This window comes from Electrona antarctica (assembly GCF_951216825.1).
Source record: "Electrona antarctica genome assembly, chromosome: 6".
In the NCBI taxonomy this organism is placed as follows: domain Eukaryota; kingdom Metazoa; phylum Chordata; class Actinopteri; order Myctophiformes; family Myctophidae; genus Electrona; species Electrona antarctica.
This window is the reverse complement of record NC_136811.1, coordinates 40,012,541-40,028,078: the sequence shown is the minus strand read 5'-3', so window position 1 is coordinate 40,028,078 and position 15,538 is coordinate 40,012,541. Positions and strand designations below refer to the sequence as shown.

The window sequence follows — 15,538 nt, the reverse complement described above, 5'->3', positions numbered from 1 at the left end:
GGTCCTTTAACCACATGGATCCGAGCATCACTATTCTGGGCATGTCATAATAGACAGAGAAATAAGCAAAATAATTTCAAAATTCTACAAGCTTACAACACATGCAATGGGTTGTTTGCTTGTTTATCGGCTATTTTTGGGATGTGGTGTAGAGGGGGTCCGGGGGAAAAGAAGGAACTATAAAACTGGGGGACCCCAGTCAAGGGAGCTGTTAGTGTGTCTAATATTATTCAGAACATGCATGGAGCCATGGACGTGAGGAGACTACAGCCTCTCCCAGGCTGTTGTCCCCACGGGCTTCAAGTTGTACACCATTATGTGCCTGTCTTCAAGCACACCAAGGTAACATGTCTGAATGACTGGAGACCAGATGCTCGCACTTCAGTTGCCAGTAAAATGCTTTGAGAGGTTGGTGAGGCACTTTGTTCTATTTGACCTACCACAGCAATTTGCATGTTGTCAAAATAGATACTACTGACGATGCAGTTGCCTACTGCGCTTTCTCACCTGGAGGGGAGTAACTGTTGTGTGTGACTGCATGCCGTTTGTGGATTCCACCCATATTTTAGCAACGAACGCCATGGGAGATTGTCCTCAGTCTCTAGTTGAGTGCAACATTTTTAGAGACGGTCTCATGTTTTATTTTATTTTATTGTTTCACCGATGTACTGTATTGCACTGTATCGTATTGTTTTTCTTTGACCTGTGAAGCACTTTGGTACGATGAGTATAAATGTACTATACAAATAAAATTTATTTGATTTGATGTGAGTGTAACAAGTAAGGATTAATCCTTGAAGTGCTCCATTGCTGAAATTATTTTGTGGGCCCATTCATTTTATGTATGCATTCCATAACCATCTGTTCTTTAAAGCGTATTTGGATTGCAGCCTTGTTTTTTCTTGTTTTTTGTCCCTTGCTTTGTTTTGTTTTTTTTCTTTATTGTCTTTTTATCAATACACATTAAGTGAAAAAAAGCGTATTTGGATGACAAGTGAAATCAATGCACCTTTATTTACCCAGAGTGCTTTAAAAAGAGGCAGATGACCAGAATTGACAAAAGACATGATAATAACCATATTAATATAAAACTATAATACATAAACGCAACATTAGAATGTAAAACACATTCATCACAATACTTTTTTTAAAGCAAGTAAAATGAAAAGGTTGAGAGCTACTCAATAAAACAAACAGATTACAATTCTAATGCTTTAATCGAGCATGGACTCAGTCAACCCTGAAAATAATAGGTGAAAAAGCATAAATAACTGTTTCTAGGTCCACATAGATAACGGTTTCTAGGTCCTTATAAGATAACTAAGCTAATAAAAAGACTGCCCTTCTCAACATTGATTTGTTTATTAAAATTCAAAAAGTGTCCAAGAAGAAACCAAGATTCCTAACAACATTGTGCAAATTTGGCGATAGGGAACAAAGTGCATGGCTCAGGCTAATAGCGATGAAGCAAGGGGGGCTAAAATAATTACTTCAGTTTTGTTATCATTAAGTAAATTCCTCACCATAGACAGCTAAAGATGTTCTTCTGTGAAATGATTAATGTGTCATTCGCATAAGAGTGGTACAGAATATTATATTTATAAGATGTATAATGAGTATAAAAGAGGCCTTAATTGAACCTTGAGGGATGCCATTGAAGAACAGTTCCCTATTCTAACTATATGAAGTTTTAGAGAGTAAAACATTTTAACCCTGTAGACTAGAGTGTAGACCCCTGTAGACCAACTATACCCTCCAGGCGTTTTAAAAGAATGTCATGGTCAATTGTGTCAAAAGCTGCGCTGCAGATCGAGCAGAACTAAAATGCCATGAGAACCAGAATCGACAGAGAGTAGGGTGTGTGTGTGTGTGTGTGTGTGTGTGTGTGTGTGTGTGTGTGTGTGTGTGTGTGTGTGTGTGTGTGTGTGTGTGTGTGTGTGTGTGTGAGACCAGTGGGGGATTCTCATCTTCACTATTGACTGAACTCAAATAAATAACATGTATGCCTATAAGATCATACCAGTATAGCCTAGATACAAAGATGCTGTTCAATGGGTGTATTTTCGTGCATTCCATCTGAGCAGGCTCAGGTCAGAGCAATTACCGTGGCACACCGGTGGCGCTGGCACCGTTTTTCATGGAACGGTGCCCCTTAGATAAGACATCTCACTGTGTTGTTATCTCTGCTCATCCTCAGCACATCTACCCCAAATTCACTCATTAGCCACAGGCAGGGTGCTTTCTCTGTTGTGTGTCACCTCTGGCTCAACAGGAAGAAACTGTTGGGAGGATGGCAGACAAAAACAAAATAAAACCATACAGACAGCTTGGAAACGAAAGGAGAAAGAATTTGTTCTGCAATGTGTTTGTGTGTGTTTTGGTTTAAAGGTGGTGTATATTATATTTATTTGTTTGTTAAACTATGTGTTAAATAGCTCTATATTCCAGTAATGTGTTTGATCGATAAGAGGGATAGAATCTTATTAAACAGAAAATAAAGTTTCTGGTCAAGATACGAAGAGGAAAGAACTCATGCAAGATACATGATAAATGTGAAATTGGAAGTGATGCTACCAAAAAATGAGCAGACATGAATGGAACTGGAACACTATAACATTGAAGATGATTAATTATCTTTGTGTGGTTCTCTCTTCTTATTGGATAAAACTGCCATCCTGATCTGAACATTTATTGTATGTTTAAAAAGAGCTGGAGAGACAGGGTTGCAATGTTAGTGACCAATTACTCTGTAGCAAATATATAGTTTTAACATTAATAAAAAAATAAAAAATAAAAAATATCCCACCACTACGGAAGGGTATTGCTGCCAAAAACCAAAAAAATCCTGGTTTTAACGAGATACGTATCATGTTATAACTTATATAAACAAGACTTTTTTTATTCTGGTTTTAGCGAGATATGTATGACATTATGATTACGTCATTACGTTATATATACATATACAGCAGACATGGCAGCAATACGCTTCTGTAAACTCCCCCCCCACATCCACATCTACACTTGTCTTATTTGTATTTCTCCATACGCTCATGTACATTTATGCGTGCCTTATTTACATTTCGTTCTGTCCGACACTGGCGATGCCCTTTGCACACCTCAAATGGAAAGGGCAGCTGTGCTCCAACATTGACACAATTGATATGTTTGCAGAGACAGGAGCAGGCGATAGCAGGCAGGTGGATAAGCTGAGGTTTATGAATCAGAGTTTATTCTGTCAACAGAAACCAACAGGGAGACTGAAAGGTGAGAGGGAGAGATAGAGATACCAGAGGGAAGTAGAAGAGGAAAAAAAGCCAGTGGTGGCATAGGCCTACAGAGGAGAGATTAGAGAGCTTTGTACTATCAGTGGCATCACAGGTCTTCAAAACAGGTAAAGGCATCTTTCTTTTCACATAACGTCATCACTCCTCTGCAGCTCTTGGGACAATATCTATCTCTGCTGATCTGCTGAGTGACTGAGACCCATAGATTGTATACTGTTTTCCTATTGCTTAATTGATTAACCAGGGTAATGAATTGCTGTCACAGAGTGACCAGCCACAGGTTCAAATCAAATACCCATGCAAGGTGGATTAAACCCCATTAATTATTTCACAAGATGAATTTGGCCAAAGCCCTTCAAGAGGCGAGAGACAGGAAACAACTCTATAAAGTGATTATGACGTGCTATTAAGAGGTTACTTTGGCCAGTCATGATTATTATGGAAAACGCACGACCACCGGTGGATGTGCTGAAAAGGTCAAACTAATTATTGGGAAAGGACAGGTAGCATATTGCAGCGGCTCATGCTTCAACATTCATTCACTTTGCTTCATTCATTCCAGGTTATTGTTTGAGAACGTACCGGAATTACCTGCCAATTGCATGAGTGCAAGGCTGAGTGCATTTGCAAGAGCTTAGACTACTCATCTTTGTGCGTGTGTGTGTGTGTGTGTGTGTGTGTGTGTGTGCGTGTGCGTGTGCGTGTGCGTGCGTGCGTGCGTGCGTGCATCTGTGCTTTCTGTTCACATTTGTGCATACCTGTTCACACACCTATTTGTGCTTCGGAGAGTAATGTTGTCATACCTCAAGGAAGGTCGTGAAAGCGGAATGTTGAGCGCTGTAATGGAATTTTGTAACTCACAGTATGACAGAGGGGTTTATTTGGGGTTTATTAGTGTATGTGCTTGGATGTGACGTGGGCATTTAGTGCCAGAGAGGGAACAAAACAAAAGAATGAGAGAGGGAGAGAGAGGGCAGGAGGGGGGAAAACGTGAGTGTTTAGCAATATGTTCCCATACAGCCTATAGCGTCTGTTCTGCTGTGTTTGCATGGAACTCACATCCACAACAGTAGAGCTGTCTGGTTCAGTCTCCTCTGACCTTTTCATTTTCCAGACACATTAACAGCTCCCCAATACAATAAAAAAGTAACCCCCCACCCCCCAGTCTTCCCCATCCTCCCACATCTGTCCCATCTCTCTGTCTTCTCTCTTTTGAAATCCGTCTCTATGAGCCCTTTTACTTTTCTCACCCACTCGCCCACATTTAACCTCAGATATTTCCTCCACCCTGTTACTCTGATCTGAGTTGTATTCTCTCTCGTAACTGCTCTCTCTCTCTCTCTCTCTCTCTCTCTCTCTCTCTCTCTCTCTCTCTCTCTCTCTGACCGCTCTTTTGACAAGGTAAGTTGAATCGTTGTGGCAAAATGAGTGCAGAAAGAGTCGGCTGGGAACACAGGCCAGTCAGTGCATGTCAGAAGTGGGAGTGAATGTAACTGTGTGCCGGCAAGGGCACCTCTAACCTCCCTACGTCACTTTCTCTCTCTTTCCCACACATTAAAAAGTCATGACCATTTTGAATTATATTCAACTCTTGTATGCTTGTCTTTGTCTCTCTCTCGTCCCCCCGTCCCCCCCTGCAGAACATGGAGTTCATGTGGCTGTACTCTCTGTGCCAGTGTGTCCTGTCCGTCTGTGTGATGGTGGCGAGCGTGAGGTTGTGCATGGCCCGCAGCAGCAGCGGTGGCGGTGTGGCAGTGGACGTCCAGGGCGGCTCCCAGCGGGTGGAGGCCCGGCCAATGCACGGTGGCGGGAGCGTCTCATCGTGCCTCCGGCTGTGTCTGGGCTGGGTGGGGGCGGTGGGGGGCGCCGTGGGGGTCCCGGTGTCCGTGCTGCTCAACCTGCGCTCGCCCCAGTGTCTGTACACCTGCATCACGCTGGTGTGCGCACCGCTGCTTGTCAGGCAGTTCACCATGTGCCTGCTACTGCTGCTCACGCTGGACGGCCACCTGCAGCGGCGTCTGGCACAGCGGTGAGTCAGTGGTGGAAAAAGTACTCAAATATTCTGCATATAATAGGTCCTCACTAATAATCATGATAAAATGGCATGATTTTTTTCTACTCAGTCTGTGTCTCATAGGAGGGCTGTGGGCAGTTTAGAAACCGTCCTCCATTAGGCAGATTTTTTTTTAAACAAGATTTCTTTACAAAAATGTTTAGATTTTCATTATCGTGAGAACGATGGCTTCCATTTTCGCATTGCAACTTTTCAGGACTAGAAAGCCTGCAGTTTCCCCATTAGCTTCCCCATCGATGATGTCACTGGAGGACGGTTTCTGAACTGCCCACAGCCCTCCTATGAGACACAGACCGAGTAGAAAACAATTGCGCCATTTTTTCATGATTATTAGTGAGGATATGAATATAGGTTGAAAAGTGGTGAAATGGTCCTTTAAGTAAAAGTACCAGTAAGACGCCCCTGTGAGGGCAAGAAGCGAGGTCGCGCTGAAACAACCGCTCTGGGAAGGCCCATATATGGACAGTTGTTTTCTTTCTTTTTGAGGGGCGCCAGCCCCTCCTACACACAGGTTTAATGTTTGTCTTTAGTTCAATGTTTGTTTTGTAAACGCATTGACAATGAAGGGAAAATTTACGCCATAATGTGTCATTTACGTCATATTGTCTCTTTATTGTTAATGGCTTATTGTTTGTGTTTGCACCGTTTGTTTTACATCACCATTTCATCACCTAATCAACATGAGTTAGACTTTAATATATTAGCACCCCTCACTTAACACGGGTGTGCTTTTTATTTAACGTTTTTGGGCCGGTTAGGGCGTAAAATGTGTGCTAATTAGTAAGGCCAGGCGGGGCCTTGCGGGCCAGCCCAGTTAGGGCCCAGGTATTAATTTAAATTTTCGGGCCTGTTGAGAACTCTAGTTTTCACCGGCTGCGCAAATAACTTGGAGCGGGACTGTCTATAGTTTGAATGGACAGGTATCAGTCAAAAGCGAGACATCGAAGAGGAAGGACGGGTGCATGGGAAGGATCAACATATGGAATGTCAGAACATCTCAGCTCCATATATGGAGATCCCCCAGAGTTAGTGTCGAAGTGTCCTTGAGCAAGACACTGAACCCCTAATTGCTCCTGATGTGCTGGTTGGTGCCTTGCATGGTTTCTGCCGCCATCGGTGTATGAATGTGCGTGTGAATGGGTAAATGTACTGCACAATCTATGTAAAGCGCCTTGGATAAAGGTGCTATATAAATGCACCATTTACCATTTAAGGGTTTGAGGTCAGATGTAGAGTTGCTGGCCGGCTCCATATATGCAGATCTAGATGATGATCCAGTCTTCTCCATGTATGGCTACCCAGGGTTTGATGGGGTCAGTGTCGTGATCTTCATATATGGAGATGGCCATATATGGAGCGTGTCACGAGGCGTGACTGGCAGACTGACATGAGGTGTCTCAGGTGTGACTGACTGACATGATATGCAGGTTTTCATAGTAAACTGCTATCTCCGGTCGCAACCAATACTAAAATACGGAAATACTCTGTTACAAGTAGAAGTCCGGAATTCAAAATGTGTTTGAGTAGGGGGCGTGGCCGGTAGTGCTGTGGCCTCACAGCTAGAAGGTCCTGTGTTCGATTCTTGCTGGGAGCGCTATGGGCGCTGGGGGCGTGCTCTCTCCTCTCCTCATCAGTGCCCATTGGCGAAAGGGCCTTTCTGTGTGGAGTTTGCATGTTCTCCCCGTGCCCCCTAGGGTAGGTACCCTCACAACAACCATGCAGTAATCCAGCCTGGTCTCTAACTTACCTTACCAGCCGGGGCACCTGATGGAGGGGAAAGGAACTGGTTGGAATAACGTGTTGCTTCCACACGCTACGTCCAAACAAGGAAACTATACCCTCTATCAGGTGAAAAGAAGCGGCTTGGACTCCTCATGCATAGAAGGAAGCATGGGGTCAGTCCGTTGCTCTCCCCAGGTTGGCAGAGGAAGTGTAGCGCCCAGGATTACATTAGATAATTGACACTGGGTGGAAAAAATGGGTTGCAAAATCGTCGGATAAAAACATTAAAAAAATAATACAATATGTATTGCAATAATAATCACAATCTACAAAGTAACTAGTAACTCAAGTTTTCAAATGATTGAAGTGGAGTAAAGGTACAATATTTTCCTATGAGATGTAGTGGAGTAGAAGTAAAAGTTTTGGAAATTGGAAATACTCAAGTAAAGTACAAATACTTCAACATTACCTTAAATACAATACTTGCGTACATGTACTTAGTTACTTTCCATCACTGAGGGTGAGTCATGAACACAAATGCACAGATGCCTCGCCTCAGTAATGAGAGTTATATGCAGATCCTTGACATAGACAGTAAATACAACTAAATATACCCCCAGAGAATACTGATATACGAGTGTCACGATGCCTCACGCAGATTGGCGTCAAAATCACGGCTCATTGTCTATAAGTTTCAGTACCCTGAGTACTCGGAGGCCAGTTCACGATGTCAGACTATGATGTTAGTATATCGTCAGCACTGTGTGCATATCTATTATACAATTGAAAAGGTGTACCCAAAAAGCTGTACGCAACCCAGGAAAAAAAGGCACCAGCTACTACGTCACTGACACACTGCAACACACACTGCAACAACCCACTAAACACACTAACACATCACAGACTTACCCTCCGCGTCGATCCACGGCTATCTCCTCATGTCGCGCAGCACGCCCACACTCAACACCACCCGCGTAAAAATTGTCATTGCACTGCCACTAAAGCCGGCTCCCGTCCAGACTCACAAACAATATCAATATCAATAATAAACACAAACACGCCACAAGCACCGACACCCCCGCCTAATTTGTTGCCACGTCTATGAAAACAAGCACAGAAAAAATGCCATTCAACACGCTACTTACACACACTACCACTCGCTTACAATACGCGGACCTGGCAACACTACATTCCCTCTCCCATTTGCTCAAAGCCCACCACGTGACCCACACACACATACCAAAAGTAGAAGAAGAAGAACAACAACACACCGCACACACTGATTCTAACTTGGATGGAGAGCGCTGCGATTACATACATACACAGTTAAAATAATGCAAACACGACCGCGTCGACACCTGGCGTGGTACAAGCGGGACGAACCGAGGCGCATATATGGATAAGAACAACAACACCAACACTACACGCACACGCGCGCGCTGCAACAACGCGCTGCAACACAAAACAGCTACGTACAGTGTGTGTGTGTGTGTGTGCGTGCGTGCGTGGGGGGGAATTTGGATCGCCTCGCGATGCAGCGCAAATGGCACAAAACGCTAATAATAATAATACAAAATAAGAACACTACACTAATAACAACAATAATATCAACAGTACAGAGAACAGTACAGTACACATGACTACAGTACAGTACAGAAAGAAAGCTCACATCAGAATATTAATCCATGTAATAATAATAATAATAATAAAAAATAAGAACACAACACTAATAACAACTATAATATCAACAGTACAGAGTACAGTACAGTACATCACAATATTAATCCATGTAATAATAATAATAATAATCATAATAATAAAAAATAAGAACACAACACTAATAACAACAGTACAGAGAACAGTACAGTACACATGCGTACAGTACAGTACAGTACAAATACTTACAGTACAGTACAGTACAGTATACTGTTCCTGCGCCTTGCCATGCTCGCTTTCAGACACAAATACACAAAACCAAACAAGGTCACTCAGCCAGCTTGGCAACTTTGCGCTTTCCAAGCAAATGCATAAATGAAAACATCATGGGTTGCCATTGCCTTCTTCCCATTTGCGTATCGCATGGCGCTAGGATGAGCGGGCCAAAGGCCCGCGAAATTCTAGTGTCTATACATTTAAATATTGGTACCCAGTGTGTGCCGGTCGAGTTAAAGCATGGGCAAATAGGCACAAAGTTTCTCAGTTCATCAGACTTTCTATGACTTTCTACTTTCACAATCCTAGTGGTTTCCCGGGAGTATAGGAACAAAAAGTTAAATTGAAAGTTTGTGTGTAAATTGGTTAAGTTTCCCTACATTTCTATTTTCGAGTTGCAGTTATCTAAAATTGATGTTGATGCAGTGATCTTCCACTCCGATGGAAATAAGGCACTGCAAAATACAGTGTTTGTGATGATAGGGGAGCTTAAAAGTGGAGCAGGTCTTGTGAACACACTCTCGGCAGCTAAAATCAATGCGAGGAGGGAGAAGCGGGCAGCAGGGATGCCTAGCATCCTCACAGATATGCCACAGTATGGATTTATGCTATTCCAAAACAGTGTTAACTGAAAAGGCTTAGGGCGATATTTCACCCAGCACTTACAAATGCACTTGACTTTCTGCTGCATGCTTTACACCCCTGGTAAACATGGAGGGACAAACTAAATAGCCCCTGAGAGGTACTATGGACACATAAAGGCTCACCAAAATACCCAACTCTCAGAACTCTCGCTGTCACCTTGTATGTGAAAAAGAAAATGTAACTTTTTAGGACATTTTCACTATAAATCAGTCAATATTATACTTAACCAATCCTAGAAACACTGATTAGAAGTATATTTCCATGGGGTGATTGATACCCCCTTCTTCCCACTCGACTAAAATATACACAGCTTAGAAGCAAAATAGAAAAACTACAGTATACATTATACCGTATAGGCTATGATGGGCATGAAATGAGTATGGCTAAATATGAATGGTCACACTTGTATCATGCACACAGGAGGTAATTGGTTATACATTCTGACTGTATTTTGCATTTTTCTTGTGTTATGTACACAGCTGGTAATAGAGGTAATAGTAGCCATAGCAATTTGTTTTGGTCATGCAGGCACATTAGTGCACCTGTGTGTGTGTGTGTGTGTGTGTGTGTGTGTGTGTGTGTGTGTGTGTGTGTGTGTGTGTGTGTGTGTGTGTGTGTGTGCGTGCGAGCGTGCGTGCGTGCATGCGTACGTGCGTGCGTGCGTGCGTGCGTGCGTGCGTGCGTGCGTGCGTGCGTGCGTGCGTGCGCGGTGCGCGTGTGTGCGTGCATGCATGCATGCGTGTATGTGTGCCCCTAATCATTTTGGCAACCCAAGCCCAATTAACCTTTGGTAGAGGTTTATGTTTATGTTTATTAAAGCATCCTAATTTGATGCACGTCTACGCGCCTCTAGTCTGAGGTCCTGCAGTTGACATTTGTATTTCCACAAAACGTTCAACCAGGATTTGTGATGGATTGGACCCGTAAGGCTCTATTTAGTCTATTTGGTTCCATCTGTACACTAAATGGTGCATTTGGTAAATGGTGCATTTATTTAGCGCCTTTATCCAAGGCGCTTTACATAGATTGTGCATTACATTCACCCATTCACACACACATTCATACACCAATTGCGGCAGAAGCCATGCAAGGCACCAACCAGCACATCGGGAGCAATTTGGGGTTCAGTGTCTTGCCCAAGGACACTTCGACATGTAGACAGGAGGAGCCGGGATTCGAACCGCCGACCCATGGATCATTGGACGACCTGCTCTACCTCCTGAGCCACAGTCGCCCACTCTATGTGGTTGAATTAACAATATGGGTTTACTGTGTTGCAATCACAAGGAAGCTCACAGCCACATTTCAATGTAGCCTACTATCCGTTTTGTTAATGGTTGGTACCAGGTGAAGATTTCATATCCAAATCCAAAAGTTTTTTCACCCTCCAGAGCTGGTTATGAATAAATGTCCTGCCTGTAACCCAGAACCTTGGTATGGCCCCTTTGGCCAAGCAGTAGATGTCCTGCCTGTAAGCCAGAACCTTGGTATGGCCCCTTTGGCCAAGCAGTAGATGTCCTGCCTGTAACCCAGAACCTTGGTATGGCCCCTTTGGCCAAGCAGTAGATGCTTGACCCCAGAACCTTGGTATGGCCCCTTTGGTCAAGCAGTAGATGTCCTGCCTGTAACCCAGAACCTTGGTATGGCCCCTTTGGCCAAGCAGTAGATGCTTGACCCAAACATTTACTGCTTTAATGTGTCTTTCACTTTGAGCACAGAGCAGCTAATGAGCAATGATTATGATAAAATAAACAATTTTCTAAGGGGTCTCCCTTGTACAACAAAGTGGTTATTTGATTTAGTCACACACACACACACACACACACACACACACACACACACACACACACACACACACACACACACACACACACACACACACACACACACACACACACACACACACACACACACACACACACACACACACACACACACACAACTGGCTCAACAGAGAGGCAGAGATGCCGGCTGGCTATGCACCACTATGCTGCTGCACTTAGCATAAGGTAAAAACCAAAAGGCAGCTGAACATAGTACTGCCAAATTGCCAATGGCCCATTATTTCACACCTGATGCAAGACCAGAATGTTAGACCTACCACTTCTACAAGCACAGCAACACAACTTCAACCAGTCAGTCCATTACTGCATCATGCAAACTGCTATGGGCTGAAGTGATGTGTGCACTTAAAACAAGGTGAGCTTTTTAGAACTACAGTATGCCAAATAGTGCCCAAAATGTTCTTGTGGCGAAGCAAAATATGCGTACCTCTCCTCATTTGGAATTGCACCCTGCTTCAAAGTGCTTGTTGACAGAGACTTGTCTAGGCAGGATGGCTGCACAATGACGTTCAACAACAACCTGAAAAGGCTCTCCAACTGAAACAGTTGGACCTGCATGAGTTGGGATGGTAGAGTGGGAACCCTGCTTTAAAGTCTAAGCATCATTTGAAAGATATTTTTTTAAAGTATTATTTCATAAAATGCCTTAATTCTACATAATTCATGATTCTGTAAAATCTTTCTCCAAGCGTGCAGATTTCATAACTAGAAAATTGATTTCCACCAGGCCGGGATACATACCCAGGGCTGTGTCAGCCATGGTGCAGCCCCATCGGGACCCGAGGAAGCCCTTCTGGCCTGGTGGAGACAATACAGCTCTTCATAAGAACTGATCCACATGTGTTTTGTGTGTAACAGGTACTGTTCGCTGGTTACCCGTCGACGTGCCCTGTGTGTCGTCCTGCTGTGCTGGGTGGGCTCAGTCCTCTCCTCGTTTGCCCAGTTCATTGGCTCGAATGTCCTGAACAGCTGGAGCAGTGGCAGCGGGTTCCTATTGGATGGCAATTTGACTTCCTCCGACCCCTCTCCATCCCCTCCATCGGCCTCCAAATACCCTCATGGCTTCAAGGTCATCGGGCAATACCTCCCTTATGGAGGCTTCCTGTCCAAGTTTTATGTAGAGGACCTGCACAATTTCACCTACGCCGAGATCCACGGCAGCCACTGGGCCGTGTGCGCTCCCGACACCATCCTGAGCCCCCAGTTCCATGTGTACGTCTACGGGGTGACATCGTTCCTGCTCCCCTTCCTGGGGTTGCTGGCCATCTACCTGGACCTGATGTGTGTGGTGCCCCGGAAGAGCCCCTTCGACCCTGCAGCAGAGACTCCTAAGCACGAATCCTCGCAGGCCCGCTCCTTGGCTCTCTCCCTGTCCCTCCTCGTTCTCCTGTGTCTGCCCCTTCACATCACCCACATCCTTCTGCTTTCTGCCCCGGGCGGAAGGCCTCCTATCTGGGCTCATCAGGTGGCCACGTTCCTCTGCCAGGCGTACAGCCTGGTGCCGCAGCTCCTCTCCACTCCCAACAAGAAAGCGGAAGGTGGAGAACAGACGTCCTGTAGAGGCAAGGCTGTGGGCAGGGCCCTGCGTGAAGCTGTGCATGCCGCTCCCTGGTGTTCGGCCAATCACTCCCTCAAAGCTAAAGTTTGCCCAGAAGTTTGAATTTGCCGCAGAGTGAAATATCCCGGGCTGGTTCAACTTTTCAGCTAATTCAACTTTTCAGTTGAATTAGTTTTCTAGGCCAAGCTTCATAGGCCTACGCCGCATTCATATTTATTTGGTATGTGCATAAGAAATGGCTTGTGTTCCTAGGAAATGCACATTGTGCATAGATTGGATTGGAAAATTAGCATGTGGCATGTTTGTTGTTGACTTTTTAACTAATCAGCCACCTATTGCACATGCAGGCGCTATGAATAATTCACAAATAAAAAAGGCCAGTTAATTATCTCATGCCACACCAAATGTCAGGGAGAAAATTAAGTCTCCAGATGACGGCTCCTTGCCAGATCACAGATGTCTGGTTTCTCTTCCTATGGATCTTGTTTTAAGCATGTTGTAAATCTCTGTTAAGCCACCCACTCTGTAATGTACTGTAGGCCTATGAGTGATGGTCTTTAATTAAACGTGCAGTATTAACATAACCGTCCATGAGAGGACCTGGCATTGTAGAGAAAAAAATAATTAACCTGCCTATGACACAAATCAGACAATCTTCGTGGCAGTTTTGATTAAACGTGTACATGCAACGTGATGCTCTCTTGAAATAAAAAGGGCCGTGCTCCGACTAATTAGATTGTTTATCTTGAACTGTATGAATGTAAGAGCTCACCACCAGCGGGAGTGGGGGTGGATCTGCTATATTCGCCATGCGACACTGTTGTATGACAAAGATTTCCTCTTTGCTTTCCTCTCTCTTCGGTTTCCTTGTTTCTCTCAATCACTTATCTCTTTCTCTCTCTCTCTCTCTCACACACACACACACACACACACACACACACACACACACACGCACACACATACAAACAGTCTATCCCTCATGTCTTTCCCTCTCTCCCCCCACATTTCCCCTAAAGCTTGATTTATATACTTCATCGTACGAAGCTCACAAGATGTCACAGGCTAAAACATATTGGTGTAAAAATGTAGTCAAGAGAAAAACATAATAAATAAAAAACAGACAGTCCCTCTGGCGCAGCTGGCCGTACAATTGTTCTGTTTGCCTGAAAGCTCTGTGCCTCCTGATTATGATAGGCCCTGACACGCTCAACCACTTCAATCACAGGCCAGTGCCTGCCACACTGTGTGACACGCTTGTGTACCCCGCTAAGGTCACACCACAGAGAAAATAGCCGGCCAAATGCGGTCAGCAACTCACCCTCCCGCAGGGCTAACTGAGGCCAGCATTATGGCTGGGTAACATTTTGTATAATCCACCATACAGTATCGCCTCCAGAGATATAAAGAATTATCGTTAAAATGGGCAGTGATGTTTACTGCCACACATTGCAATGAAATATGGATACCATAAATGGGGAATTCTGTAATATTCTATAGTGTTAATCGTTAAAACGCTGTAGGGGTTATTTATAGGACCTCTTGCAGTCATTATCGGAGAGACTGTGATATCTTGACTCATGTTGTAAACTGTGATGGGCAAGAATTCATTGCGAAATCCAGAGCAGGGTCCGGAACGATATACTTTTTTTATTTCCTGGGCTAATTTTCTGTTATGTCTATCGGTTTTGATGATTACCTTCACAGTGGTGGTCCAAATGTCATCAGGCCTAGTGGCGGAGTGGTATCATCATCATGGGCAGATAATGGCCGCTTTCCCAGGATGCAGCACAGCCAGCTCTAAAAGCACAGCGACTGGCAAAACAGCAGGACTTTATATGAAATTGAAAGTGACTGGACTCGGATGAAGTACTTTATGTGGACAACTTGCAGTGTGCTGCTTGACCTAGTAGAGAAAAGTAACACTTTCCAGGCAGCTTTTCATTAAGTTTGTCAGTCCATTTGGAGAAAAGGCAGAGAACATCCTGCCCTCTGTACACTGTGAACCCAAATGGAACATTGCTTGAAAGGACACTTTCGGCTTTGCTGCAGAATGATCCATATAAAGGCACAAGGCTCTCTTTTATGATCCATCGACCAAGAAACCGTGAATTTGATGGCGTCGAATAGGTAATCTAGCCTTGCGTCATCATAAACCGAATGTGCCTGTCCCCCATGCAGTTGTGTGTGTGTGTGTCTATTGTTTGTCATCCTCGGCACCCACGGTATAGCTGGTAGCGCCCGGTGAGTCCATTACTTTGATTGCCGTTTGACAATCTGTCTTTATGACAGCCGGCTGTGGAGCCTTGCCATCGATGGAAGACAAACACATCGATCCATCACACGGCGACCTCCGGCGGCTTTCAAAGCCGGCCCACGTGCAAGCATGGATATGTTGAGTGCTCCTCCGCACAATCAGGTATTGACTGCGTGCAAGGTAATAATGGCAGAGTCATATTTTTTCTGTGCGCACATCTGACTC

The 15,538-nt window shown here is 44.4% G+C and overlaps 1 protein-coding gene across 1 annotated transcript; it reads left to right on the top strand.

Moving 5' to 3' along the window:
* Positions 1–4,927: 4,927 nt before the first annotated feature.
* Positions 4,928–13,161, top strand: LOC306925275 (adenosine receptor A1; the record flags this gene model as incomplete). The annotated part of the gene is made up of 2 exons (XM_079504001.1): positions 4,928–5,313; positions 12,360–13,161. 2 exons carry the CDS (start codon positions 4,928–4,930, stop codon positions 13,159–13,161), a joined length of 1,188 nt encoding a protein of 395 aa, XP_079360127.1.
* Positions 13,162–15,538: the final 2,377 nt, after the last annotated feature.